Source organism: Saccopteryx bilineata, chromosome 2 (genome assembly GCF_036850765.1).
Source record: "Saccopteryx bilineata isolate mSacBil1 chromosome 2, mSacBil1_pri_phased_curated, whole genome shotgun sequence".
NCBI classification, from domain to species: domain Eukaryota; kingdom Metazoa; phylum Chordata; class Mammalia; order Chiroptera; family Emballonuridae; genus Saccopteryx; species Saccopteryx bilineata.
The window spans coordinates 114,355,686-114,381,886 of record NC_089491.1 but is presented as its reverse complement, the minus strand read 5'-3'; the positions used below and the strand labels follow the sequence as shown (position 1 = coordinate 114,381,886).

Here is a 26,201-nt window from a genome sequence, read left to right as displayed (position 1 = left end):
ATAGCACAGATTTTATGAGCTCCAGGATAAATGTGAAGCATGGCACTTGCAGGTGGTGTTTGCATAATGATAATTTTTTTCACACTTTTTTATATGATGACATAATTCTTCTCGAGATTCTTTACATTTAAAAAATAATTTTATTTAAGTAAATATTTCTTAGATTTAAGATTTTAAGAAATGTTTCAGGGAGGATTTTTTTGGTCGATTGTTTATATTTTTTTTGTCATTCATGCTTTCTGTATTTTAAGGAAATGTGTTACTTTTTCATTTATCTTAGAAAAAGGACCAGTATTCCTTTTTATTAATTGCTTAGCTCTAGATATGAGATCCACAAATTATATTTTAGTGTATTAAAACAGGACCAACTAGTAGTATAATATTAACTCTGGGATAGAACTTCAAACAGAGAAATTATTCCAGATGTCTTGTGATTTCCTTCTGTCAGTTTGCCTGTCTTTTATCTAGAATAAAATAGAGCAAGACTCAATTTGGCCAGAGATGTAGCAGTTGCTCAGATTGTCTCTGTGTCAATCCAAGTGTGATTTGTCTGACTGTTTTTCCTGATAAAATTTCTATAATAACTAGTAATATTGGCATCATGTAGACATGACCTTAAAAATCAAAATTTTAACTAAATGGGAACTATTTCAGCAACAATCAATTTTTACTCTAGCTTTTAAATCAGAATCAAAAAGCATATGTGTATTCAAATTCAGTTCATCCAACATTTATTGAGCATGGCTACTGCAATGAATTATGCCAGAAAGTAATTGGTGAGCTTATAAAGATGATGAGCAGCCCTGGCCGGTAGGCACAGCAGTAGAGTGTTGGCCCAGCGTTTGAAAGTCCTGGGTTCAATTCCCGGTCAGGGCACACAGCAGAAGCACCCATTTGCTTCTCCACCCCTCCCCCTCTCCTTCCTCTCTGTCTCTCTCTTCCCCTCCTGCAGCCAAGGCTCCATTGGAGCAAAGTTAGCCCAGGCCCTGAGGATGGCTCCATGGCCTCCACCTCAGGTGCTAGAATGGCTCCTGTGCAAAGGAGCAACACCCCAGATGGGCAGACCATCGCTCCCTGGTGGGCATGCCGGGTGGGTCCTGGTCGGGCACATGCAGGAGTCTGTCTGACTGCCTTCCTGCTTCTAACTTTGGGAAATACAATAAATAAATAAATAAATACATAAATAAATACCAATAAATAAATAAAGATGATGAGCAACACCTGGTCCCTCTCCTTGAAGTCCTGTGCAGAGGTGAGAGAAGGTCATGATAAAGGTGGTGACAAAGCTTTCCCATGTCTTTCCTGGAAGGACTTTGTCCTGCTTCCTGTATGTCATGTTTTCATAACCAGAGAAGACACTGGGCAGTTCTCAGGTTTCTTCAGCCACAAAATTTCTATACAGCAACATAATAAATTGAAAGCCAAATTATATGGTTATGACTAAAAATAATCTGAAAGCTAAATTGTTTAGTTGTGATTTTATCAGAAATTAGATATGAAGATAGCAGATATTGAAGAACTCAGCACTTTTGCAACAAGGTGTCCTCAGTTTAAAGCAGAAGCTGTAAACTGGTAGCCCCTAGGGAGGGGTCTGGGTATCTAAATAATATGTTTTATTTGGCTCATGTAGTGTTTGCGAAAAATTCAGTTTGTTTCACCAGCATTAAAAAATAGAAAATTTACATAAGAACCAGATGTATGGATTCTCTTAAAATATTGGAAGATTTAGCAACACTGGGCCACCAGTATGCCTGGAACTGTCTAGAGCTGAGTGTGACTTCTCTCCTTTTAGAAACCAATTTATTTAACCACATCATATTTCCTTACCTGATTGCATCCTAAAAACATTTGAGTTTGTTTAAATGAAACTTTCTTTTTTTATTTAGAACTTTTGGGGGGCTTTTATCTTCCCATCAATAAGAAATAGTTTTTAGTACTTAAAATGGCATCTAGCAAGTAGTACTAGATGCAATAAATATTGATTAAATGAGTGGATAGAAGAATGAATGAATGAATCTATGCATGGATAGATAGATAGATAGATAGATAGATAGAGAGATAGATAGGTGATAAATAGATAGGCAATAAATATAAATGAAAGAAATGATTATTTTAGTGGGAAAATATACATAGACTAAAAATAGAATCTATTCTCCTTAGGTTATGGTAAGTTATAGAAGCCCAAGGAAGTAGTCTGGTGGTAGAGAACTTCACTTATAGGAAGAATTCTTTTTTTTTTTAAGATTTTATTTATTAATTTTAGAGAGAGAAAGAAAGAGTGAGGAGGAGAGGCATTAACTCATAATAGTTGCTTCCCATATGTGCCTTGACTGGGCAAGCCTGGGGTTTTGAACCAGCAACCTCAGCCTTCCAGGTCAACATTTTATCTGCTGCGCCACCACAGGTCATGCAGGAAGAACTCTTAGTGGCATATACCCTCTTGTTAGTCAGTTTCACCTACTTATTAATGAGGGGAAAAAAAGCAGCCCTTTTAATATGGTTAATTCCTTTGTCTTTAAGAATAATAATAATAAGATAGAAGCTGTAACTACCTAATCACCATATCAGTTATTATTTTTACTTTAAAATGTTGCTTATTGTACTAGTTTACTAGGGATCCCAGAGCAAAATAACACAGACTGAGTGACTTAAACAACAGAAATTCATCTTTTGGGGGTTTTAAGTGGTTCATATATAAATTCTAGATTATATTTTTGTCATATACTAAATGTATAGTAAATTTAATGTTATTAGTTTCAAGTTGGAGATGAGAAGATTGATATTCAGAAGAATTAACATCACAAATCCACACAGCTAATATAGACTAGGCAAAGAACTTGAATTCTGTTTTACTTGCATCCAATTTCAATTCTTTCCACTACCCTGCAGGAAGGACATACTTTCTAAACTGATATTAGTTCTTTCAAATTACTATATGATACTTTGTTATTACTTTTCAAGTTGACTTTTTAAGGAGGAAAAAATATACAGTCATCCCTCACCATATCACGGTTGACTTTTCGCGTTCTCACTGTATCGCAGATTTTTGAATTGTACATATCTAATTTTGTATCATGGACTTTTTGCTTATATCGCGGGATTTTTCGGTATATAGGTATTTTTATATATTTATCATTTTAATTATTTTTGCAGTAAAATAAGCATTTTATAGCCTAAAAAATTGAAAACAATATAAAAATATAAATTAAAACATTAAAAGAATATTAAATTGAAATAAATACATAGCGTACAGATGAGTAAACAAAGACTTGCACGTATGGAAAACGCATAGGAAGTGTTTATAAGAGTGTGGGAAAGGTTTATAAGAGTGTGGGGAAGGTTTATAAAGCCTTAAAATATATATAAATAATAAAATATAAGGCTGTTACTTCGCTGATTTTTGCCTACCACGGGGAGGGGGGGTCTGGAACCTAACCCCCACAATATACGAGGGACCACTGTATTACAAAATAAATCTCTCTGTGTATATAGCATACACAAGGATACAACAATGATTAAATGGGATAGGTGTGAAGACATTACCAATTATAAGCACTATTGATTTTCGGTTGTATTGAACTCTTGGTGATGAACTTTAGTATTTAGCAATCAGCTACTTGCAGTTTATTTGCAGACTTCTGAGGTCAAGCTGAGCTATATGTATGGAATGAGCCAACCTAGTGCTCGGAACTTGATCTTCCTTTGTGTGCTTAGGAAGCCTCCCCCATTAGTCTGAATTCTGCTGGTGGGCATGACATTCTACAGGTTAGCATGAAATAAATAAAAATTGATTTTTCCTGACAGAATGAGAGGAGAACAAAAAGAAAATGCTTTGCCTTCCATTCGCAGACACCAATTCGAAGGATTCCCCTGGGGATAAAAAATAATTCTGACATCTTTCTGACCTTGTAAGAGAAATCAAGCCCATTCTATATGTTTTAACATATATAAATGAAACTGACTACATGCCCCTAAACATATAATATGCAGCTAAAATTAACATGGTAGCTGTATATTATGTTCTGTTGAGTCAGCTCTGACTCCTAGCAACCCTATGAATAAGTAAGTGATGTCCACACCGTCCCGTCAGCTCCTGTAGACTCAGGCGTATGGCTTCTTTTATGGAGTCAATCTGTCTTGTATTTGCTCTTCCTCTTTTCCTGTTGCCTATTTACACTTAGATTTCTAGGGATTTTTGTTTTTAATTTTTTCTTTTACATGGAAAAACTCAAATAAAAAAGTAAACTAGAATAATGGACTACCATATACTCATCATCTATCTTCAACAGTCATCAATTGATAGCCAGTCTTGTTTCATTTATATCCCTACCCAATTTTTACAGAAGAGAGGCAGTCTGATGGAAGAGGAGGCCAAGGGACTTCTCTCTATGCTGCATCTGTGGAGCACTTAGATAATATTGAGAAAACCTCAGCTATTAATATCCAAGAGCTGGAGTGCTGCTGCTGAAGGATGTCGTGGGGAAGAGGGGTTCAAGTCTCTACCAGTTGTGAGGGTACCCTCAGCGCTGACACTGATACTCAACAGAAGTGAGCTTTTCAGTGCTTTAGCTCAACTCCTGTCTCACTCTGCAGTGCCCTTTATTCTCTCATTTCAGAGTCCTACTACCTGACCTTCCCAACTTGCTCAAGTTCATGAAGCCCACCTCTGAAATCTTAGCCTTTGGCTATCATTCTCTACTTGCATAGTTAACATTAATGCCCACCTCTGTGACAGCAGCAATACTCATACCAATTGCCATTTACTGAGAGCCCAGCATGAGCAGGACTGCACTTACCATTTTCCTCCATTACCTCTTAACACTTAAAAGTCTGTCAAGTGTCATTGGTCCCATTTTATAGATAGGAAAACGAGCACCAACAGAGTTAAACAGATTGCCTAACGTCACCTTTGTAACTCAGTGCTGGGATTTGAACCCAGGTTTGGTCTGACGTTGAAGTCAGCCTCTGTGATCATGCACCTTTTGTTTACCTTTTTCACGTAGTTGTCGACTGCCTGAGTAGACTAAACTTTCGGGGGGAGGGGGGCATCTGCTACTTACATACCTCCAGCCAAATATAATGACCTGGAAAATAATGTGGCATCCTGCACTGTTGTTAATGATGATGAAAATAATTGTCAAAACTGCTTTCATTTCCCTTTCAAGGTTGTTGAAACTTTAAAAGTTTCTTCTTACCTAAATTTTATGTCTGGTGTATTAAGGTGACAAATGAAATGCATGTTAATTTGATGTGTTAGCATAAGAGTGTATCATCTTAAAATAACTCAGAAAGCTGACTAGTATAGTCAAACATCAGCCGTCACAAAGTTAAAGAGGCGAATTTCATTAACTGGAGATAATGAGTAATTGCTTTTTCATTTTGTTCTTCTGTGGGTCAAAAGCCACAGACTATCCGTTGGTGCAGGTTTTCTAAAACCGAGAAAGTATATTAAGCTATCAGATCTTACACAGATATACTGTGGTTCTATTATGACCTCAAGAAAAGTGTTTGGCATTAACCCATTGAGTGCCTGCACTCTTATTATAAGGTTGAATTAATTTCCAAAATGAATACTACCTTTTTGAATTCTAAACACTCTTGAAATTTTTATATCAATTGTTAATTTTTAATAGCCATACGAAAGAATTTTTAAAGAAAATACTACTTTCATTATATATATACACATATATGTGTGTGTGTGTGTATATGTATATATGAGTATCTTCCTCTCCCTAAGCTGTTTGAAAAAGGGGAAAAAAGAAGAATTTATTTTGGTTGAGGAATTTAGCTACACTTCATCTTTTTCTCTGAGGACAGAAAAATTGAGTTGACATCAAGCCAATTTATGAAATTCTAGAGCTTCTTGACAGTGGTTGATGCCCTGAAATACAGCAGGTGGATAGATATGGCAGAACTTTGCACTTGGCATTCCAGGTCTGCCTGGAACAAAGAAGCGCAAAGATGTCTTAAAGTTATGGCTATGATAAATTTTGATGTATTGCTTGAGATTAAGTTATTGACTTATGGTTTTCAACCGTTTTTCCTAGTTTATCATACTTCCCTGGTTACTGCGTGTGTGAGAATGATGGGCAGACAGTACAGAAAGGCTGTGCTGCACACAAGATGCACTGACACCTCTAGCCATCAGCATAAATCACCCAGGTCAAGTAGGGTTTTCTAACTACACACGATTGATCATACAATATGAAGATTACAGACATATAAGCTACATTTTTAAATAACATTTTTAAAAGCATATATATATATATATATATATATGAAATTAGCATCCTCGGTGGAATTATCTACTGTGTTTCTAACTGACTATTGAAAACTTTTTTTGAATACAGCAGAGGTTTCATGGGGCTTGAATTGCAAAAATGTCTGAAAACTAACTGCAACTGTCTGCACAGCAGTCATGGCCGCCTGCCAGCCAAGGGCCTTATCACAGCGTAAATGGGCTTTAAGTGTTTGTTTCCAGTGCGGTTCTCGCAGCCCAGGCACTTCCCAGTCTCATTGTTCCTTTGTTCTAGCGGATGTACAAAGGATTGACTGTTTTGTTTTCTGGCTCAGAGAGATTAGATAAAGTCTGCATTTCTGAACTTCATCCTCGAGGCACAAAACCTTAAAATTCATTTTCTATAGCTCATATATTTTACAAGATTATATATGTTTAGATTATACTGAACATAACATCATTTTCTTTGGCCTTTCTCTGGCTTGATTGTAGATGCAGATGACAGTACAGTACTGATCTCATCTGAGCTATCACTGGAAAGCAGCTGTCCCTCTCAGCCTTGTCCTTAAAATGCCTCTTCAGCAAAAATGCATCATCTTGCTTGGCCGTGACAGGGCTGTTCTTGAGTTTCATTGGCTATTAGAATCTTATGCTAGTGGAGTGCCTTATCCTTGCCAGGCAACAGGAAAACTTTCTGTGAGGGAAAATTATGTTCTCTCCTTTTATTATGACGTCTTTAATTATAGACAGTTATGAGACAGAGAAAATTTAAATAATATTGTCCAGCCTAAAAAAAACGACTGTTTTTCCCCCAGAGCTTATACATGAGAATCACCTTGGAAATTTCTTATTTTATCTTAAGGGTTAGAAAATTAGTTCACAGAATAAGCTAATACAATTTTCATCGAGGTTATCTTTTTTTTTTTATGAAGAAAGCAATTAAAGTTCGTATCACGTTAGTTTTAAAAAAAATTGTATTCCACTTTTGCTTCCATTTTGTCAGCGATTCAGAGGAAATTATTTATGATCAAGTAGACAGAATAAATTTATATTACTGAGTGCTCAGGGAAAATGTCTCCTCTATATTTTGTTACTCCTCAGGACATCTGAGAATGTAGGTACTCTTATTATACTCCTCAGACCGATGGGAAAAAAGGAAAGGCTGAGACAGGTGGAGTCACTTACCCAAAGTCTTATGACTGACACAGGATGAAGAGTAGATTTGGTTTGAGTTCTATCTAACTCCAAAGCCCAGGCTCTCGGCCACTACATTTTCCTGCTTGCATGACAAGATTTTCTGATTAAAGGAGTAATAACACTAGCTAACATGGAATGCTTACTGTATACCAGACACTGTTTTTAGTGCTCTAGATAAAATACTCAATTTAATCTTCATAGAAATTCTACTAAAATGATATCATCATCAGCATTGCACAGAAGAGAAAGCTGAGGCCCAGGGAGGTTAAGGCACAGGGAGGCCTGAAATACACAGCTGTGGAGCAGGGGAGCTGAGTCAAGTCCAGGCCATTGGGCTCTAGGACCACACACCCTTCAGGTGAACTTGTACTAGGGTGTCAACCACGCAACCTAGTCTTCCAAGCTCACCTGTGCTTTTGGCTTTTAAAGTTACTGCTGCCTGAGCTTACTTGTCAGCAAACATTTAAATTATTATTAATTACTGATATTATAAGATGTTTTGCAGCTTATTTAATTTTTGAAGTATTATGTACTCATGTAAATCATAGCTAAACACATGAAGGCATTTGATTGATTATAGGCTGAATTTAGCTTGTATAATAAGGTGCCTCTTGGGGACGCTTATATAGGCTTATCAGCTACCTGGTTTTAAGTGCCTCTTGAACATAGAATAAGATTACCTTGTTTCTATATGTATTAATGTTAGTCACAAACAAATACTTTCCTAAAACATATACAGTTGTAAGAACACTCTAGAATTCCTGTAGTCAGTTTGTGAGAAAAATATAATTCATCAAGATGTAGATAAGAACTGAGATCTCTATAGCCAGGCCACTAAAATATCTGACTTGACTACTGAAATTTGGTTTCCACTATCTTAATCCCAACCATATAGGATTTCTGAAAATTACTCATTTGTAAATGTCTTTCAATGTTTATACTCCCAGCATTCTGGGCAGGAGAGTCTCGTTTCTCAGATGGTCTCACTACACCTGGGAATGGTTTCTCACTAAACGCTATTGACTCATTTTCTAACCTGGACACACGCTGTTCATACAATTTCAAGTTCCACACTAAAGATTCAATACATGGGAAATGAGACTTCTCAGACTGACCCATGGCTTTGAAACTAAGTGAACAGCTGGGTGCAGGACTAACCCATTCCCACCTGCCGTGAGGGCCTTAGCAACTCCAGAATATCCTAGACTCAAGTTTTGAAAATTTAGTGACAAGAAATCCCAGTTGCTGGAAGAATTCATTTTTTTTTTCTTTTGTATTTTTCTGAAGTGAGAATCAGGGAGGCAGTCAAACAGACTCCCGCATGCACCCAACTGGGATCCACCCAGCATGCCCACCAGGGGGTGATTCTCTGTCCATCTGGGGTGTCACTCTGTTGCAACCAGAGCCATTCTAGTGCCTGAGGCAGAGGCCACAGAGCCATCCTCAGCGCCCGGGCCAACTTTGCTCCAATGGAGCCTTGGCTGTAGGAGGGGAAGAGAGAGACAGAGAGGAAGGAGAGGGGGATGGGTGGAGAAGCAGATGGGCGCCTCTCCTGTGTGCCCTGGCTGGGAATCAAACCTGGGACTCCTGCATGTCAGGCCGACGCTCTACCACTGAGCCAACCAGCCAGAGCCGGGAGAATTTATTTTGATGAGCAAACTTAGCCTATGCTCATAATCTTTGGTGGTTTTCTGATATCAAAAACCCCAAGGTTATCTATACTTAGCCACAAAAAATCCACATCTTACAAAATAAAAAGCTCAGTATAAATTTCAAAATTATTTCTTAATATCTATATATATTTTCTATTGAGAGTTTTTCAGCATTTACCCGGGCATAGCCTAGATGTTTGTCAATGTTTGAAAATCGCTAAACTTACAAGCCAAAGAAAATATCACCTTACTTGGAATTCCAAGCTCAGAGTTGTCTGAACAAAAAGCTTTTATTAGAAAAAAGAACTTTATATGACTAGTAGCTGAGGGGGTTTCTTAAATAGAATGGTAAGCTTGGAAGTGTAGTGAAATGCCAGTTTGTTTCATGAGCAGCAGATGCTTAAATTTTTTAAGGAAAATGAATCTGGATTCTAGAAAGGTGAGCTTGTTTTGCAAAAGTCTTCAAGCCACATTCCCTTTCTTTGTTTTTGCCTTTCAGACCCCTTACCTCCTGCTAGGTTTGAGGTCAGTAAAGAGAAGACTACTTCAACTAGCTTGCATGTACTGTGGACTCCTTCTCCTGGAAGAGTCACTGGGTATGAGGTGCAGTTATTTGATGATCACCAAAAGATACAGGAGGCCCAGATTCAAGGAAGTACTTCATGGAATGAATATGCATTTGTTAACCTTACTGCTGGTAATAAATATAATATTGCCATCGCAGCTGTTTCTGGAAATAAACGTTCCTCTACAATTCATACCAATGGATCAACAGGTAAGACCTGTTTGCAGATAGTTGGATATTTAGTAGTCTATATACTCTTTTTGAAAATTATGTTAAATTCAAGAAATGGAAGTAAAAATGCTGCCAGGCCAAAATACACACATGCATACATACTTAAGTGTTGCGCTCTACAGAGGAAAGACTAGACTGACAACGAAAAGGTGTGGCTGGGCTGCTAGCTGCCTGGGTCACTTTCAACAAGTCAATGAACTTCTCTGGGACTAGCATTTTCTCTAAAATAAGTAAATGTTTCCTAGTGGCCCCTCTAATTCAAATACTAGATAAACAGCCTTTTCTGAGTTTGTGCCATAAAACTCATTTCTTAAATGTTTTCTTCCTTTATATATTCTTTCCATAACATCAAGTGACGGTTTTCTGAAGATTTCCATGTTTGGAATAAGTCTTTGCTTGCACCCACACATCCTAAAATCAGTGACATATCACCACCTTTTTCCAAAGAGGAACGTCTTTCTTATCACTCATTCTCCCCTTTTCTCCTGCTTTGTTGCTCTCTATTTTTTCTCTCCTATAGTTCTGTTCTTTTTCTTTTTCCTTTACTGCTACACCACATCATACTTCATTGGCAAAAATGACCAAATCCCTATAAAGTGGGGGAGACAGACAAGTAAACGATGATATAGCTTTAGGCTGCAGATTTTCATAGAGTGTGAGTCCAGGTTCCAGTGTCACACAAGTTAGACAGACAGAGAAGCATAAAAATGAATGTTCAGTTTAAAATTAAATGTCTTTATGTTTTCTACAAAGAATTTATGAATGACACTTTAAAAATATTTTTTATCCCATTTAGTGCCATCCCCGGTGAAAAATATTGGTATTTCATCAAAAGCTAATTCTCTCCTGATTTCCTGGTCCCATGGCTCTGGGAATGTGGAAAGATACCAGCTAATGCTAATGGATAAAGGGATCCTAGTTCAAAGCACTGTTGTGGACAAATCTGCTACTTCCTACACTTTCCCCAGACTGATGCCTGGCCACCTCTATAACCTCACCATTGTAACTGAGGCTGCAGGGCTGCAAACCCGCAGCTGGAGGCCAGCCAGGACAGGTAAGTGCCCTAGCAAGATGAACAAATATCAAGTGTAAATCAAGGAAATGATTAATAAACAAGGCTTATTAATTATTTGAATAATGGTAATATAGAGAAAATTGAGACTTCTATGTTATAGGAGGCCTTTAATATGTATCCACTTTTCTACTTAAAAAAGGAGGGGCTCCCTTTTATTTTAAAGTTTAGACTAGCCCTTGGCAACATTCTAAAGTAGCAAAGTTAATTGCTGATACAGTCTCAGCTTCTCTGTTTAGTATGACAACCTTCCTTCTCTTAAACAGGACTCCATTGCCCTTCTGACCTTGAACCAGGAGATTTTTTCAGTGTTATGTTCTACTTCTGTGAAAAAGCCATTTCCCTAAACCTCTATCCAACAAAATATGTCCTGAGAAACAGAAGAATAGGACCTGTTCTCACAGCCTAATAGAGCCTGATAAATTAGTCTTTGCTGTTGTTTTTTGTTTGTTTGTTTTGTGGCAGAGACAGCAGATAGGGACAGACAGAAAGGGAAAGAGATTAGAAATATCAATTCTTTGTTGCGGTTCCTTTGTTATTCGTTGATTGATTTCTCATATGTGCCTTGACGGGGGGGGGGGGGGGGGGGGGGGGGGGCTACAGCAGACCAAGTGACCCCTTGCTCGAGCCAGCGACCTTGGGCTCAAGCTGTTGAGCTTTGCTTAAACCAGATGAGCCTGCGCTCAAGCTGGCAACCTTGCAGTCTCGAACCTGGGTCCTCCACATCCCAGTTCAACGCTCTATCCACTACGCCACCTCCTGGTCAGGCAATCTTTGCTATTTTAATGAAAAAGTCGGCCCTGGCCGGTTGGCTCAGCGGTAGAGCGTCGGCCTGGCGTGCGGGGGACCCAGGTTCGATTCCCAGCCAGGGCACATAGGAGAAGCGCCCATTTGCTTCTCCACCCCCACCCCCTCCTTCCTCTCTGTCTCTCTCTTCCCCTCCCGCAGCCGAGGCTCCATTGGAGCAAGGATGGCCCGGGCGCTGGGGATGGCTCCTTGGCCTCTGCCCCAGGCGCTAGAGTGGCTCTGGTCGCGGCAGAGCGACGCCCCGGAGGGGCAGAGCATCGCCCCCTGGTGGGCAGAGCGTCGCCCCTGGTGGGCGTGCCGGGTGGATCCCGGTCGGGCGCATGCGGGAGTCTGTCTGACTGTCTCTCCCCGTTTCCAGCTTCAGAAAAATACAAATAATAATAATAATAATAAATAAATAAATAAATAATGAAAAAGTCATATGCACACTAATTCATTCATTCAATATTGTAAACTATATGCTAGGCATTGAGGATATAACAACATCCAAGAGAGACAGAATCTTTGCCTTCATGGAACTTACATTGTAGTAGATTCTAATGCTTCTGCTGGGTCTAATGTGTTAATAAATCCCCTCTCTAAGAAAGTTATCTAATTTTAATAGAAACTCTAAAATATGTGGTGCCTTAAAATTTACTCTAGTGGTGAGAGTTTCTGAAACTTTAGAAGGCTGGTATAATGATATTTGGGGAGACCTACACATCATATACTTTTATAACACATCTCAAAGCAGTATAGACATTCTCAACAAAAATGTACCATATATCTTAGGAATTATTTATGTATTTCAAGAGCAAATGACACTTTAGTCAATGCAAAATCAGTGCACTATGCCCTTTTTTTTTTTTTTTTTTTTGTATTTTTCTGAAGCTGGAAACAGGGAGGCAGTCAGACAGACTCCCGCATGCGCCTGACCAGGATCCACCCGGCACACCCACCAGGGGGCGATGCTCTGCCCATCCAGGGCTTCGCTCTGTTGCAACCAGAGCCTCTCTAGCGCCTGAGGCAGAGGCCACGGAGCCATCCCCAGCGCCCGAGCCATCTTTGCTCCAATGGAGCCTTGGCTGTGGGAGGGGAAGAGAGAGACAGAGAGAAAGGAGAGGGGTGGAGAAGCAGATGGGCGCTTCTCCTGTATGCCCTGGCCGGGAATCGAACCCGTGACTCCTGCACGCCAGGCCGACGCTCTACCACTGAGCCAACCGGCCAGGGCCTATGCCCATTTTTTAAATAAAGTATTGTTAATTTATGTTATGCCATTAGAGGGCCAAAATGATAGTATGAGCAAGGGGCAGAAAGAATATTCACCAAGATATCTCTCCTTTGTGATCATTTTCCATTGATGAAATAATGACACAACTTTTTTCTGGGTTTTTTATTTTTGTTGTTTGGGTTTTTTTTAGAAAAAAACAATAAAATTTTAATTTCAGGAGCAGTAAGTCATTGGCACAACTCTTAAGCTTTAATTTTATCATGCTTTAAATGAAAAATAAAGTATTTTCAGTACACAAAATTTTGTAATAGCCAATCCATTGACCGATCTGTCATGTACTTGCTATTATTAAATACATAAAGAGGGGAAGGAATTATGCAAGTGCAGACTTCTTTGAGCATTCATTCCACTTAAAACATCTGACCCAGGCCCCACTTGCCAATAGGACCCCAATCTCAGTGACACAGGCAGAGGCGCCCAGCCAGCTGACTCATTCCAAGCCAGAATTCTGGCTCCTACTCCCATGTCTGTGTTCTTTCCATTAGCAAGATAGCCTTTCTTTGATTTTGCAGAATTATTTTTGCCACATGAGGTTGTCATTTTCTTCTTTGCAGGGAGTGTGGCTTGTTGGGATTAAAATTCATGTCAACATTTAGCCACAAGACTGGTAAAATATCCTGAGTTAAAAGTTTCTTTTCCTCTCTTCCTAATTAGCCCCCATGGAAGTCTCAAATTTGATGGTGACAAATGATGGCACATTGACCTCTCTAAAAGTCAAGTGGCAAAGACCTTCTGGAAATGTGGATTTCTACAACATTACCCTGTCTCACCGAGGGACTGTCAAAGAATCTAGAATATTAGCACCCCAGGTTACGGAAAACCAATTTAAAGACTTAACCCCTGGACGACTTTATCAAGTTACCATCAGCTGTGTCTCCGGTGAATTGTTTGCTCAGAAGGTGGCAATGGGCAGAACAGGCAAGTCTAGGCTCCAGAATATTTCTTGGTTTCCCAAATCAGTCTCTGATCCATCTTAGAATAGGACAAAATAAGTTAGAAGAGAAACCCCTTTTCCAGCCTAGGAAGTATGGTCTATGTGACGGAGGGTGTATGTGGGCTAGAGCCCCATACACAGAGCAAAGCAGAGCATTAATTGCATTCATCTGGGTTATTTGAGTAAATGTGCTTGGATTGATTCCTGAACAATCTATGTAACTGACTGTCACACATCACACCTCTTCAGTAGCATAAATGCATTAGTGTTGATACTAATGAATGAAACATTTCTGAGCAACTCTCATAGTAGGGCTGATTAGCACTTAATCATGTTTTTTTTTTTACTAAATTATTTTATCAATTTAAATCACCAAACATTTATCCAGTGACTTGTATGTATAAATTATTGTACTGTGAGTTTTGAGAGTTGTTAAAATGGCAAGGTTCTGGCCAAATACAGCCTGTAATATAGTTTGATATAGCCCCACAGTAAGAGTGGTTATGGCACTTTTTTTTGTAGGTTTAATAAAACAGAAAAATATGAGGAAAACCCCATAATGGGCCACAAAACCTGAAATATTTACTTGCTGACCCTTGCTTTTAAGGAAATCACGTTTTAGTCATATAACTGTAGAACATACATACAAAAGCATAAAAATACTGCAGTACATTTTAATAATGGTAAATGTCAACATTCCCATGTATCAGGCACTAAGTACTTTTCACCATCATTTCATTTAGTTCTCACAACAAAACCACAAGAACATTTCTATTTTTATCACCGTTCTATAAATAAATAACTTGTGAATGGTCATCCAGCTAGTACATAGTGTGGCTGGAGTTTTTATATCAGGCTGTCTGATTTCCGAGTCCATTCTCTGTGCTGTTAGAGATCCCAAGTAACAGCCATATGGTCAGAGACACGAGAGAAGAAACCCTCCTTTCAGAAGGACCAGTAAAGACTTCTGGAGAGAAAAAAGGGAAGGGGGTTTGAGGTGGAAAGAATGACACATGCAAAGGCAGAAGCGCCCAGGAGACCTACAGGTCTGCTGAGCAAGCACCTGAAGGCAGCATACAAGAGAGTTGAGGAAGGCAGGAGTGTGGCTGCAGGAGTGGTCAGAATTAAGACTGAGAGGATATGAGGGTTTAATTTGGAGAAGTGCAAATGCCACACCAAGGACTTGATGATTTATTCTATGGTTAATGGAGGGACCGTGAATGTTTTTGAGCAAAGGAATAAAATCAGAGCTATATTGCAAGATTAGTCTTTTCAACTGGAAAATAAAGAGGAATGTTATATAACTACAACATGCAGTCTCTTTCAAAAATACCACATCCATCAATGTCACCATCATTAGATGCAACATCAATGCCTCTAGAGTTGGTGTGCAATCAGTAAAACACAGCATTCATATCGCTAGTTTATTAACAGTGTTACAGAAGGTCATATTACTGATATGTTATTAAGGTGATTTGGGAATTCATTAGTTGAATGCTAAATGTCACCGAAGTGAGGAAACAACACTTATTTGCGATCCATGAACATCAGGTAGGGATAGAAATGTTTTGAATTGCAGATTTTAGGTCTGTTATCTACTGTTGCCCATGAAGAGTGAATGAGTATCCTTATTTTGGCTTCTAGTATCTCCTTTTTGACATCATTTCACCATCTAGTTCCAGAGAAAGTTGGGAACCTGGAGGCAAACAGCAATGGTTCGCTGAGGTCTCTAGTAGTAAGCTGGTCGCCCCCTGCTGGAGACTGGGAGCAATATCGTGTCCTGCTCTACAATGATTCCTCCGTGCTGCTCAACATCACCTTGGGAAGGAATGAAACACACTATGTCATACATGACATAGGACTCATACCAGGAAGACAGTATGAGGTAGAAATCATTGTTGAGAGTGGAAATCTGAAGAACTCTAAGCGTTGCCAAGGCAGGACAGGTAAGTAAATATCAAGGTATTAATGACTGATGTAATCTTGATTTGGTCCCTTTACCAAGTAACCCAGGTAACTGTCAGTGTACCCTGGTACTTTATGAATTTGAGATATTATATACTTGCAGACTGAAATAGGGTTGAGAATGTTTAATTTTGTCAAATAAGAACATTAGAAATCACTTCTAGTAATTCCATTTTATATAGTCATGAGCCATACAATGACATTTTGGTCAATGACAGACAGTGCATACAACAGTGGTTTCATAAGACTATAATGGAGCTAAAAAAATTCCTATGACCAAGTGATGTCATAGACATTGGAATGTTGCAGCTCAATGCACTACTCATGCGTTTCTGGTCATGCTAGTGTTAACAAACACAGGCTCTGCCAGGCGTGTGAAAGTATACAATTATGTACAGTACATACTATTTGATAATGATACTAAAAGACTATGTTACTGATTATATATTTACTATATTATACTTACATTGTTATTTTAGAGTGTAGTCTTTCTATTTATATGAAAAAAAATGTTTGCTGTAAAACAGCATGTCGTGTTACGCCAGAAGGAGCCTCCTTCATCTCATGTTTACTGTCTTCTGATTACATCATTTATTTTGTTTTTTAATTAATCTCGTGTTGTTTTGTTCATCATGATTCCTAAGTGTACAGAATTCCACGGCTAATGTTGCCAGTGAGAGGCCACATTGAGAGACTGACCTGAAAAGAAAACTAAAAGTGAGTGAGGACTACAAAGCTACAATCAGTGATGGTGATGGCTCACCAGTTAGGCAAGTACCCCACCATAGCTACATCTTGAAGAACAGAACAAGGTGATGGATGCTGTTGAAGGATTTGCTTCATTGAAGGAAACAAGACTAACAAAAACTTGAGAAGGGCCTGTGTCGGACATGGAGAAACTCCTAATGACCTGGATTGAAGACCAGACACAGAAGAGTCCTTCTCAGCACCGTGAGGATCATAACCAAAGCAAAATGTTTCTTTGTGATGTTGGAAGAAAAGGCTGGACCTAACTATGATGTTGAATTTACTGCTGGCTCTGGATGGTTTAAACAATTCAAGAATTGTTTATTCGTTACATAAAGCGACTGTGAGTAGTGAGTCTGCCAGTGCTGATGTGAAAGTACCTAGAAAATCGCTAGAAACTCTAGAAAAGCTGAGTGTGGAGAAAAATCAATTCCCAGACCAAATATTCAATACAGATGAAACCTCCCGGTTCTAGAAATAGATGCCTGAAAAGGCTTTCCTCCAGAAGGAGGCCAGGTCAATGCTAGGATTCAAGTCTTTTAAGGATAACGATCTTCCTTGGGGACAATGTCACAGGCTACAAATTGAAACCCTTTGTGATCTGGCACAGTGAGAACCGCAGGGCCTACCAGCGTACTGATAAGCAAAAACTGCCAGTGTCCTGCAGAAGCAATAACAAGTCATGGCTGACGCAGGTCCTTTCCCAGAATGCCCTCCTGAATTGCTGTTTGGAGAATAACTTAACTTTTAAGATTTTGCTTAATGTTGATAATGCTCCTGGACATCCTCTTTTTATTGGTGATCTTCATCCCAGTATCAAGGTGGTATTTCTCTTTCCCAACACCACCTCTGTCCCAACCAATGGATCAAGGAGTTGTAGGAGCTTTTAAGGTCCTGAGGAGGACCTCTGCCCAGGCTATTGCTGTAGTCGAGGAGACATGGATGCAATTCTGGAAGGATCACAACATCTATGACTTCATCAAAACCTTACTGGGGCTTGGGGTGATATCAGCAAGATGTATATGAATGGTATCTGGAAGAACACACTTAAGAGGTTTGTCGGTGGCTTCAAAAGATTTGCCAAGGATGAGGGGTTGCAAAACTCAACAAGGCTGTGGTTGAGATGGCAACCAACTTTAACCTGGCTGTGGATGAGGATGTCACTGAGCTCCTAGAGGTGGTTCCTGAGGAACTGACTAATGAGTCATTGGAACTGGAACAGGAACACATAGACGAAGAAGAGGCAAGAAAAAAGGAAACTGCAGGAGAAGGAAATGAACCCCCAAGAAAATTCACAGTGAAGGGTTTAGCAGCTTTCGCAGACCTCACACAAACTCCCTAAAAAGCTTGAAAACATGGACCCCGACATTGCAAGGTCTTCATTAATAGAGAGGAATGTTTGTGGTACATTATCTGCTTACAAGCAAATCTGTGATGGAAAAAAAAAAAGAAACAAATTAAGCAAACCACAATGTACATATTTCTGAAAAGAGAAATAGGAATATTTCTTCAAGTAGAGGCTCAGGCAGGTCCTTCAAGGTGGTATTCTAGAAGAAAGCATTGTTATCACTGGAGATGACAGAAAATTTCTTTGATGCAAAATTCATGATATAATTTTACACACTTGATGTTTTTATAATTTTGTTTCCCTCTCTTTTTATGGGGTCAACACTTTATTCTTAACAATGTCTCCTAGAAGTTCTAATAATGAAAGCTTTTAAAGAAATGGAAAAATTTTAATTCTTTGGATAACGGAAGTCTTTAATCAGATACTATTATTAGTTATTAGTTTAATCAGGTACTATTATTAGTTGCCAGCTATATTATTGTTACCCCCCCCATCATTTATACATCAGTGTTCCTGCCATACAAATGAAGTAAAAGTTATTTTGTCTTTCCAAGCTATGAGGGCAACAAATATTTCTAAGGCCCCTCAAAGAACTCAAACACAGATCTTTCTCTGTAGTTTTGTGGATGACAAGATCAAATAAAATAGTTTATATCATAGAATTTATTTGAAGCAATAAGTACTCTCATAAAGTATTATGTGGTCAAAACTAGAAGATCCAGTAAAGTATTTTCCAATACTAGTGTTTTAAATCCTTATTTCTGGTTATGTTATTTAAACAAAGATTTCATGATTAGATTTTTTAAATTAATGTTCATAAGCATTTGGAAAGGAAACGCTGAATTGAAACATGGCTGTGGATGGAAGGGGACAGCTTGCTAAAGAATACTCGAGTGTTTCTGAGTCCATCAGTGATCCACGTCTCCATTGCTTCTTCCTCAGTCCCCCTGGCTGTCATCCAGCTTCGTGTCAAACATGCCAATGAAACCTCCCTGGGCGTCATGTGGCAGACCCCTGTCTCGGAATGGGAGAAATACATCATTTCACTGGCGGACAGAGACCTCTTGCTCATCCATAAATCACTCCCCAAAGATGCCAAAGAATTTACTTTTACCGACCTGGTGCCTGGACGAAAATACGTAGCTACTGTGTCCAGTATTAGTGGAGACTTAAAAAACTCATCTTCAACGAAAGGAAGAACAGGTAATATTCTTTATAAACTTTAGGCTTTAAAACTCTCCTGTCTGATGAATTGTTTAACACTCAACTTATAAATGTTCACCAAGTTCCTATTATGTACCGGGCATTGATTTATGGATCCTTTCTGTTGTTTGTTTTCTATTTTTACTAATTTCAGCTCTTATCTTTAATAGTTCCGGGTTTTGTTTCATTTTACTTAGAGTTGATTTTGATAAAATTAAAACAAGAGAACTTTTCCAAGGAGTTTTGCTGCAAAGCAGAGCAGAGAAATAGGGCAGCATTTGAGAGAGAAAGTATGTTTGGAAGGAGGATTTTTTTTTTAATGATAGAATAACTAACAACACATTTTATGCTGATGGGAATGTTTTAGGAGAGACAGGAATGGTGATGCTATACAGAGGAAGGGAAGAATTATTGCCATTATTCTATGAGTAGGAAAGAGGTATTGGGATCCAGACCACAAGTCAAAGAATTGGTTTTGAGCCTGACCTGGTGGTGGCGCAGTGGATAGAGCGTCGGACTGGGATGCGGAAGGACCCAGGTTCGAGACCCTGAGGTCGCCAGCTTGAGTGCGGGCTCATCTGGTTTGAGCAAGGCTCACCAGCTTGGACCCAAGGTCGCTGGCTCCAGCAAGGGGTTGCTTGGTCTGCTGAAGGCCCGCGGTCAAGGCACATATGAGAAAGCAATCAATGAACAACTAAGGTGTTGCAACGCGCAATGAAAAACTAATGATTGATGCTTCTCGTCTCTCTCCGTTCCTGTCTGTCTGTCCCTGTCTATCCCTCTCTCTGACTCACTCTCTGTCTCTGTAAAAAATAAATTAATTAATTAATTAAAAAAAAAAAAGAATTGGTTTTGAAAAGGAGCATGAGTAGTTTAAATTTAGAGTCAACTAGAAGGAGAGTATATGGGTGCAGATACAGAAAATAGATGGATGGTAGTGGCGGGCAGTTATCTTTTGATAACTTTCTCATTTTCTGACGTAGGAAGCAAGGTCATCATCAAAGATTCCCCTTTCTAATTTACAGCGGGTCCTTGGATTATGACATAGTTCCATTCCTATGACAGTGACGTAACCTGAATTTTGGTGTAAGTTGAAATACACCCTAGCCTATGTCACTTACCTATCCTAATACAGTTGTAAAATCATAATCTAGAACATGAAAACACAACTAAGCCACAGTAAAAGAAAAAGGACATAAATATACTGTACTATACACTGTACTGTTGAAACAGAAAAAATGACAAAAGATGAGTGTAAAAAATTCTTACCTTTATTCTTGTGGTTGGCTTGGACACTGGAAGGGGCATTGCAAGGTGGGAGAGAGTGACCTATTGAGAGGAAGAAGCTAGAGAGGCAGGAGAACCTGCAGAAGGTGCTGCAGATACTGGGTCAGGTGAATCACGGTTGCCTAAGGAACATGCAGGAGACGCTGGAGATGATTCTACCTGTACTACAGGTGTTTCATCCTGAGAAGCAGCTGATGTAGAGGATACAGGATCTGTGGCAGGTCTCTCTACCTTCTTACAGAATTGTACCAGGCTAGTCTGGAAGGTTGATGATTTCTTCTCTTCCAAAATCGGTCTATAACATTGCAAGGCATCCATAACAGCTGAAACACTCACACCTCAGCTTTTTAAGTTTTTATGGGAATGAGTATCATAAACTTGAAACATCCTTTGTCAAGACTGTTGTAACCTGAGGACCCCATTTTTATTATTATTGTTCTGTATTAATTTCTCCTTTTTTAACCCCACAAAAATATAATTATTGTTTTATATAGTCAATGTATCTGTGAATTGATCACCAATTTACCAATTTTTTTTTCTCATCTTTTCTTCCTGTATTTCAGTTATATTACATTTTTTTATCCTGGGGAATATACTTCAAATTTACTTACTGAGGTTTTTAGGGACAAACTCTCTACACTTTTGTTTTTCTGGGTATGTTTTTATATATCTTAATCTTGAAAGATATTTTTCTTGTGTTACCATTTTGTGGAAAGTTATTTTTTCTCAGCACATTGAAGATAGTAGTCAAGTCTTTCTAGTATTTATTGTTTATGTTGAAAAGTCAGCTGTTAGTCTAATTTTTACTTCTCTGAGTAGTCTGTTTGCTGTGATTGCTTTTAAGATCTACTCTTTGCCTTTGGTGTTCTACTGTTTCACAGTAATGATCTAAGTAGAGACTTCATTTGTTTATCCTACTTGAGATTATTGGCATTTCTGTATTTGCATATTAGTATCTTTCATCAATACTAGAAATTCTCATATAGTAACTTTCTAATATTGCCTTTTGCCTCTTCTCCATTCCCTCTCTGTCCTCCTCTTGGTATTCTAGAATATTATACATATATAGTATTTTCAGATATTTGCTCTCTGGCTATAGTTTTCCTCAGTTTTTTGTTTCAGTTCATTAATTTTTCCTTGGTTCTGTTTAAACTATTTTTAAGTCTATCTATTGAGTTTTAAATTTTAATTGGTATGTTTTTCACTTCTTTTGTGTGTGTGTGTGTGTGTGTGTACGCGCGTGCACACACACATACACATGCACAAGAAAGAGAGACAGAGACAGGAAAGGAGAGACTAATTGTTTATTGATTGCTTTTTCATATGTGCCTTGACTGAGAGGCTCCACTGAGCCAGTGACACCTTGCTCAAGCCAATGACCTTGGGCTCAACCCAGCGACCTTGGGCTTTAAGCCAGAGATCTTTGGCTCAAGCCAGTGTGCATGGGGTCATGCTTATGATCCCATGCCCAAGCCAATGAGCCCGAGCTCAAGCTGGATGAGCCCACTCTCAAGCAAGCAATCTCAGGGTTTTGAACCTGGGACCACAACATCCCAGACTGACACTCTATCCACTGCACCACCACTAGTGAGATGGTATGTTTTTCACTTTTAAACATTCTTTTTTATTTTCTTTAGCCGTATTTTCAGTCTCATTCTTTATTACTATCAGCATATTAACACTTTTTATTTTACATTTTATATAATTATAATATCTGAAATCTTCAGGAGTATAATTCTGTCTGAGTTGGTTGCCTTTTGCTCATTGTGCTTTACTTTCTTAAATGTCCATGATTTCTTTTTTTCCTGTAAATTCATATATCTTGGGATTTTATTTTGTGGGAATTCTTTAAACCTTTGAGTAGTAAATTTTTTTCATGCTTGCTGACCCCCCGGGAGTGAGGTTTTTTATTTCAAAAAATGAAATTAGATCCAGTTACTCTGGATGGTCAGGAGGCACAAGTACATACATGAACTTTCATACTACTCAAAGGGTTAATGTCTTATTTGAAACTGGATTCAAAAAGAAATTTCTTTTCATTTGATTCTTTCAGGTGCACAGGACCACTGTCAACCCCAATCTATTTTCATTTAAATTGTCACCTTGAGGTTTTTTGATCACCCAGGTTTTATGAATTTGAGTTGCAAATTCACTGAAGCTCTCTTGAGGTTATGAATTCTTGGTGGAAATTTTTTTTCTCCACCCAGTGTCAAGGAGGTTGGGGTGATATGGAGAGTAAAAAGGAAATATTTATTTCACTTACACTTAAAATGTAATGTTTCAGAATTCCAATCTTATGCAAGATTACTTTTGAGGTCCTTTAGCCTGGGCAAGTTCTACACTTTATATCTAATTTCATAGAGCCTGCAGAGCTACAAAATCCGACCTTTAATTATATGTTCAAAGATGCTTTCAGAATGAAAGTCTGCTTCAATGATTCAATTACTTCTCTGTCACTTACTTTTGGATCTCTGTGAATTTCTCACATTCTTGACAACTCATTTATTCATTCACATTTTTGTTTTATCCAACACATGTAGTTGTGTTTACTGGTGGGGGGGTAGATTTTCATTGGTGTTGCCCAATATCTTGCCAGAAATGGAAGTCCAAGACATAGTTTTACACTTAAGATCATTTTTATTATTCCCACCACTTACAGTGTTGGGTCGTATGGTAAGTGTATGTTTAACTTTGTAAAAAACTACCAAACTGGTTTCCAATGTTGTAAAATTTTATATCCCCAACAACAAAGTATGAGATTTTTAGTGGCTCCCCATTCTCAGCAGCACTTGGTATTGTCAGTTTGTTTTTTGTTGTTTTTTTGTTCATTTGTTTGTTTTAGCCATTCTAATATGTGTATAGTTGTATCCTGTGTGGTTTTCTTGTTTTGTTTTTGTTTTGGGGTTTTTTTTGGCAGAGACAGAGAGAGTCAGAGAGAGGGACAGATAGAAACAGACAGACAGGAAGGGAAAGAGATGAGAAGCATCAATTCTTTTTTGTGGCTCCTTAGTTGTTCATTGATTGATTTCTCATATGTGCCTTGACCAGGGGGCTACAGCAGACAGAGTGACCCCTTGCTTGGGCCAGCGACTTTGGGCTCAAGCTGATGAGCCTTGCTCAAACCAGATGAGCCCATGCTCAAGCTGGCGATCCTGGGGTCTCAAACCTGGGTCCTCCGAATCCTGACACTCTATCCACTGCGCCACCGCCTGGTCAAGCTCTTGTGGGTTTTTAATTTGCCTTTCCCTAATGACTAATGGTTTTGAGAATCTTTTCATATATTTATTTACCATCCAGTTGTCTTCTTGGTGAAGAAGATATTTTCAAATATTTTGCCCATGTTTGTGTCTTATCATTGAGTTTTGGTCAGAAACATGTGTTGCAGTGTTCTGTTCTAGTGTGTGGTTTGGTTTGTCTTTTTAATAATTCATCAGTGTATTTTGCAGGACATACCTTTTTTACTTTTATGTCCAGTTTATCAGTTTTTTTTCATGGATCATGATTTTAGTGTCATATCTAAGAAATTTTTGCTTCACATAGCTGACAAAGATTTTCTCCAAGAAGTTTCATAGCTTTATGTTTTTAATTTGGTGTGTAATTTTTTTTTTGCATTTTTCTGAAGCTGGAAACAGGGAGAGACAGTCAGACAGACTCCCGCATGCGCCCGACCGGGATCCACCCGGCACGCCCACCAGGGGTGAAGCTCTGCCCACCAGGGGGCGATGCTCTCCCCATCCTGGGCGTCGCCATGTTGCGACCAGAGCCACTCTAGCACCTGAGGCAGAAGCCACAGAGCCATCCCCAGCGCCTGGGCCATCTTTGCTCCAGTGGAGCCTTGGCTGCGGGAGGGGAAGAGAGAGACAGAGAGGAAGGCGCGGAGGAGGGGTGGAGAAGCAAATGGGCGCTTCTCCTGTGTGCCCTGGCCGGGAATCGAACCGGGTCCTCTGCACGCTAGGCCGACGCTCTACCGCTGAGCCAACCGGCCAGGGCAGTTGTAATTTCTTTTGAGTTAAACTTTACATGCATGTGAAGGTATGAGTCAAGGTTTAATTCTTTGCGCAGAGGCATCTAATAATTCCAGTCCTATTTGTTGAAGATACTACTTTCTCTACTTATTTGCCCTTGAATCTCTGTAATAAATCAATTAACTAGATATGCGTTGGGCTATTTCTGTACTCTCAATTCTGTTCTATTCATTTGAGTCTATCCTTTTGCCAGTGTCACACTTTCTTCATTACTGTCTCTAGTGAGTCTTGACGTTAGGTAATATTAGTCTTCCAATCTTATTCTTTCTTAAATTGTTTTAGCATATGAATTCCTTTGCTTTACACACAAAATTTAGAATTAAAATTGAATCTTCTGATCATGTATAGTAATATTTTTCCAAGTTTATTGACAAATAATTGACATACATCACTGCAAGTTTAAGTCATATAGTGTGGATTGATTTACATATATTATGAAGTGATTTCCACGATAGGTTCAGCAAACATTCATCTTCTTATATATATATACAATTTTAAAAAAAGAAAGAAAAATATGTTTTCCTTGTGAGAAGAACTCATAGGTTGTACTCTCAACAAATTTCCTATAATATATATAATGTTAGTTATAGTCATTATGTTGTACATTACTCCCCTAGTTCCTATTTATCTTATAATGGAAAATTTGTTTCTTTTGATAACCTTCCTCCAAAATAATATTTTTTAATGAATATGTTTGTATTTGAATCCAAAAGTCAACAAATTCTGAGAAGATGAGTGCTAAATTTAATCCCTTTGATTATCACAATTCAGGGAAAAGAGAGAAGATGTATACTGATCAAGTGCCAACAAAGTTGTATAAAAGATCTTTCAATGAATAGATTAGAAATCACAGTAGTTACTAATTAGGAAAAGTGCTCAGACTCCTGGGTTAGGCAGATCAGCCTTTGAACCGCAGATTAACTATTTGTTAATATGATAATATAGGCTAAGTTACTTATATTTTATGACCTTTGGTTTTCTATTTAGTAAAGGGACTAATAAAATTAACTTTATAGAGTTTTGAATGAGTATCAAATAATATGATCTCTATAAAGCATAGAGCTCATAGCTAGCACACAGCACACTCAGTTGTTGTCATGATTATCACTATTATTATATGATAATATAAATACTCTTATTTTAACATTTTCATGTATAATAATAAAGTCCTCTTGAAACTGAGCCAGTAAAGAATTAACCAGTTTTCAGGTCAAAGGGATTTTCCAGTACCAGCCATAACAACCATCAGCTCGGGTGGATGATGTGGCTTTGAATTCTCATGGGGTAAGGACAGATTAAGTCACATTAAATAAGTAATCTTCAGCCCACCCAGGCGGTGGCACAGTGGATAGAAAGTAGGACTGGGATGCAGAGAGCCCAGGTTCAAAACTCCAAGGTCACCAGCTTGAGCGCGGGCTCATCTGGTTTGAGCAAGACTCACCAGCTTGAGCCCAAGGTCACTGGCTTGAGTAAGGGGTTACTCAATTTGCTGTAGCCACCCAGTCAAGGAACATATGAGAAGGCAATCAATGAACAACTAAGGTGCTGCAAGGAAGAATCAATGCTTCTCATCTCTCTCTCTTTCTGTCTGTCTGTCCCTATCTGTCCCTCTCTCTGTCTGTGTCACACACACACACACACACACACACACACACACAAA

At 38.7% G+C, this 26,201-nt stretch overlaps 1 protein-coding gene across 2 annotated transcripts in view; it reads left to right on the top strand.

Moving 5' to 3' along the window:
• PTPRB (protein tyrosine phosphatase receptor type B) overlaps positions 1–26,201 on the top strand; it is a 120,518-nt gene that overhangs the window by 28,844 nt on the left and 65,473 nt on the right. For both annotated transcript variants that reach the window (XM_066257663.1, XM_066257664.1), the window contains 5 exons: positions 9,587–9,862; positions 10,680–10,937; positions 13,687–13,950; positions 15,643–15,912; positions 18,969–19,229. In XM_066257663.1, the coding sequence (XP_066113760.1) occupies positions 9,587–9,862; positions 10,680–10,937; positions 13,687–13,950; positions 15,643–15,912; positions 18,969–19,229 (1,329 nt within the window). The remainder of the gene's footprint in view (positions 1–9,586; positions 9,863–10,679; positions 10,938–13,686; positions 13,951–15,642; positions 15,913–18,968; positions 19,230–26,201) is intronic.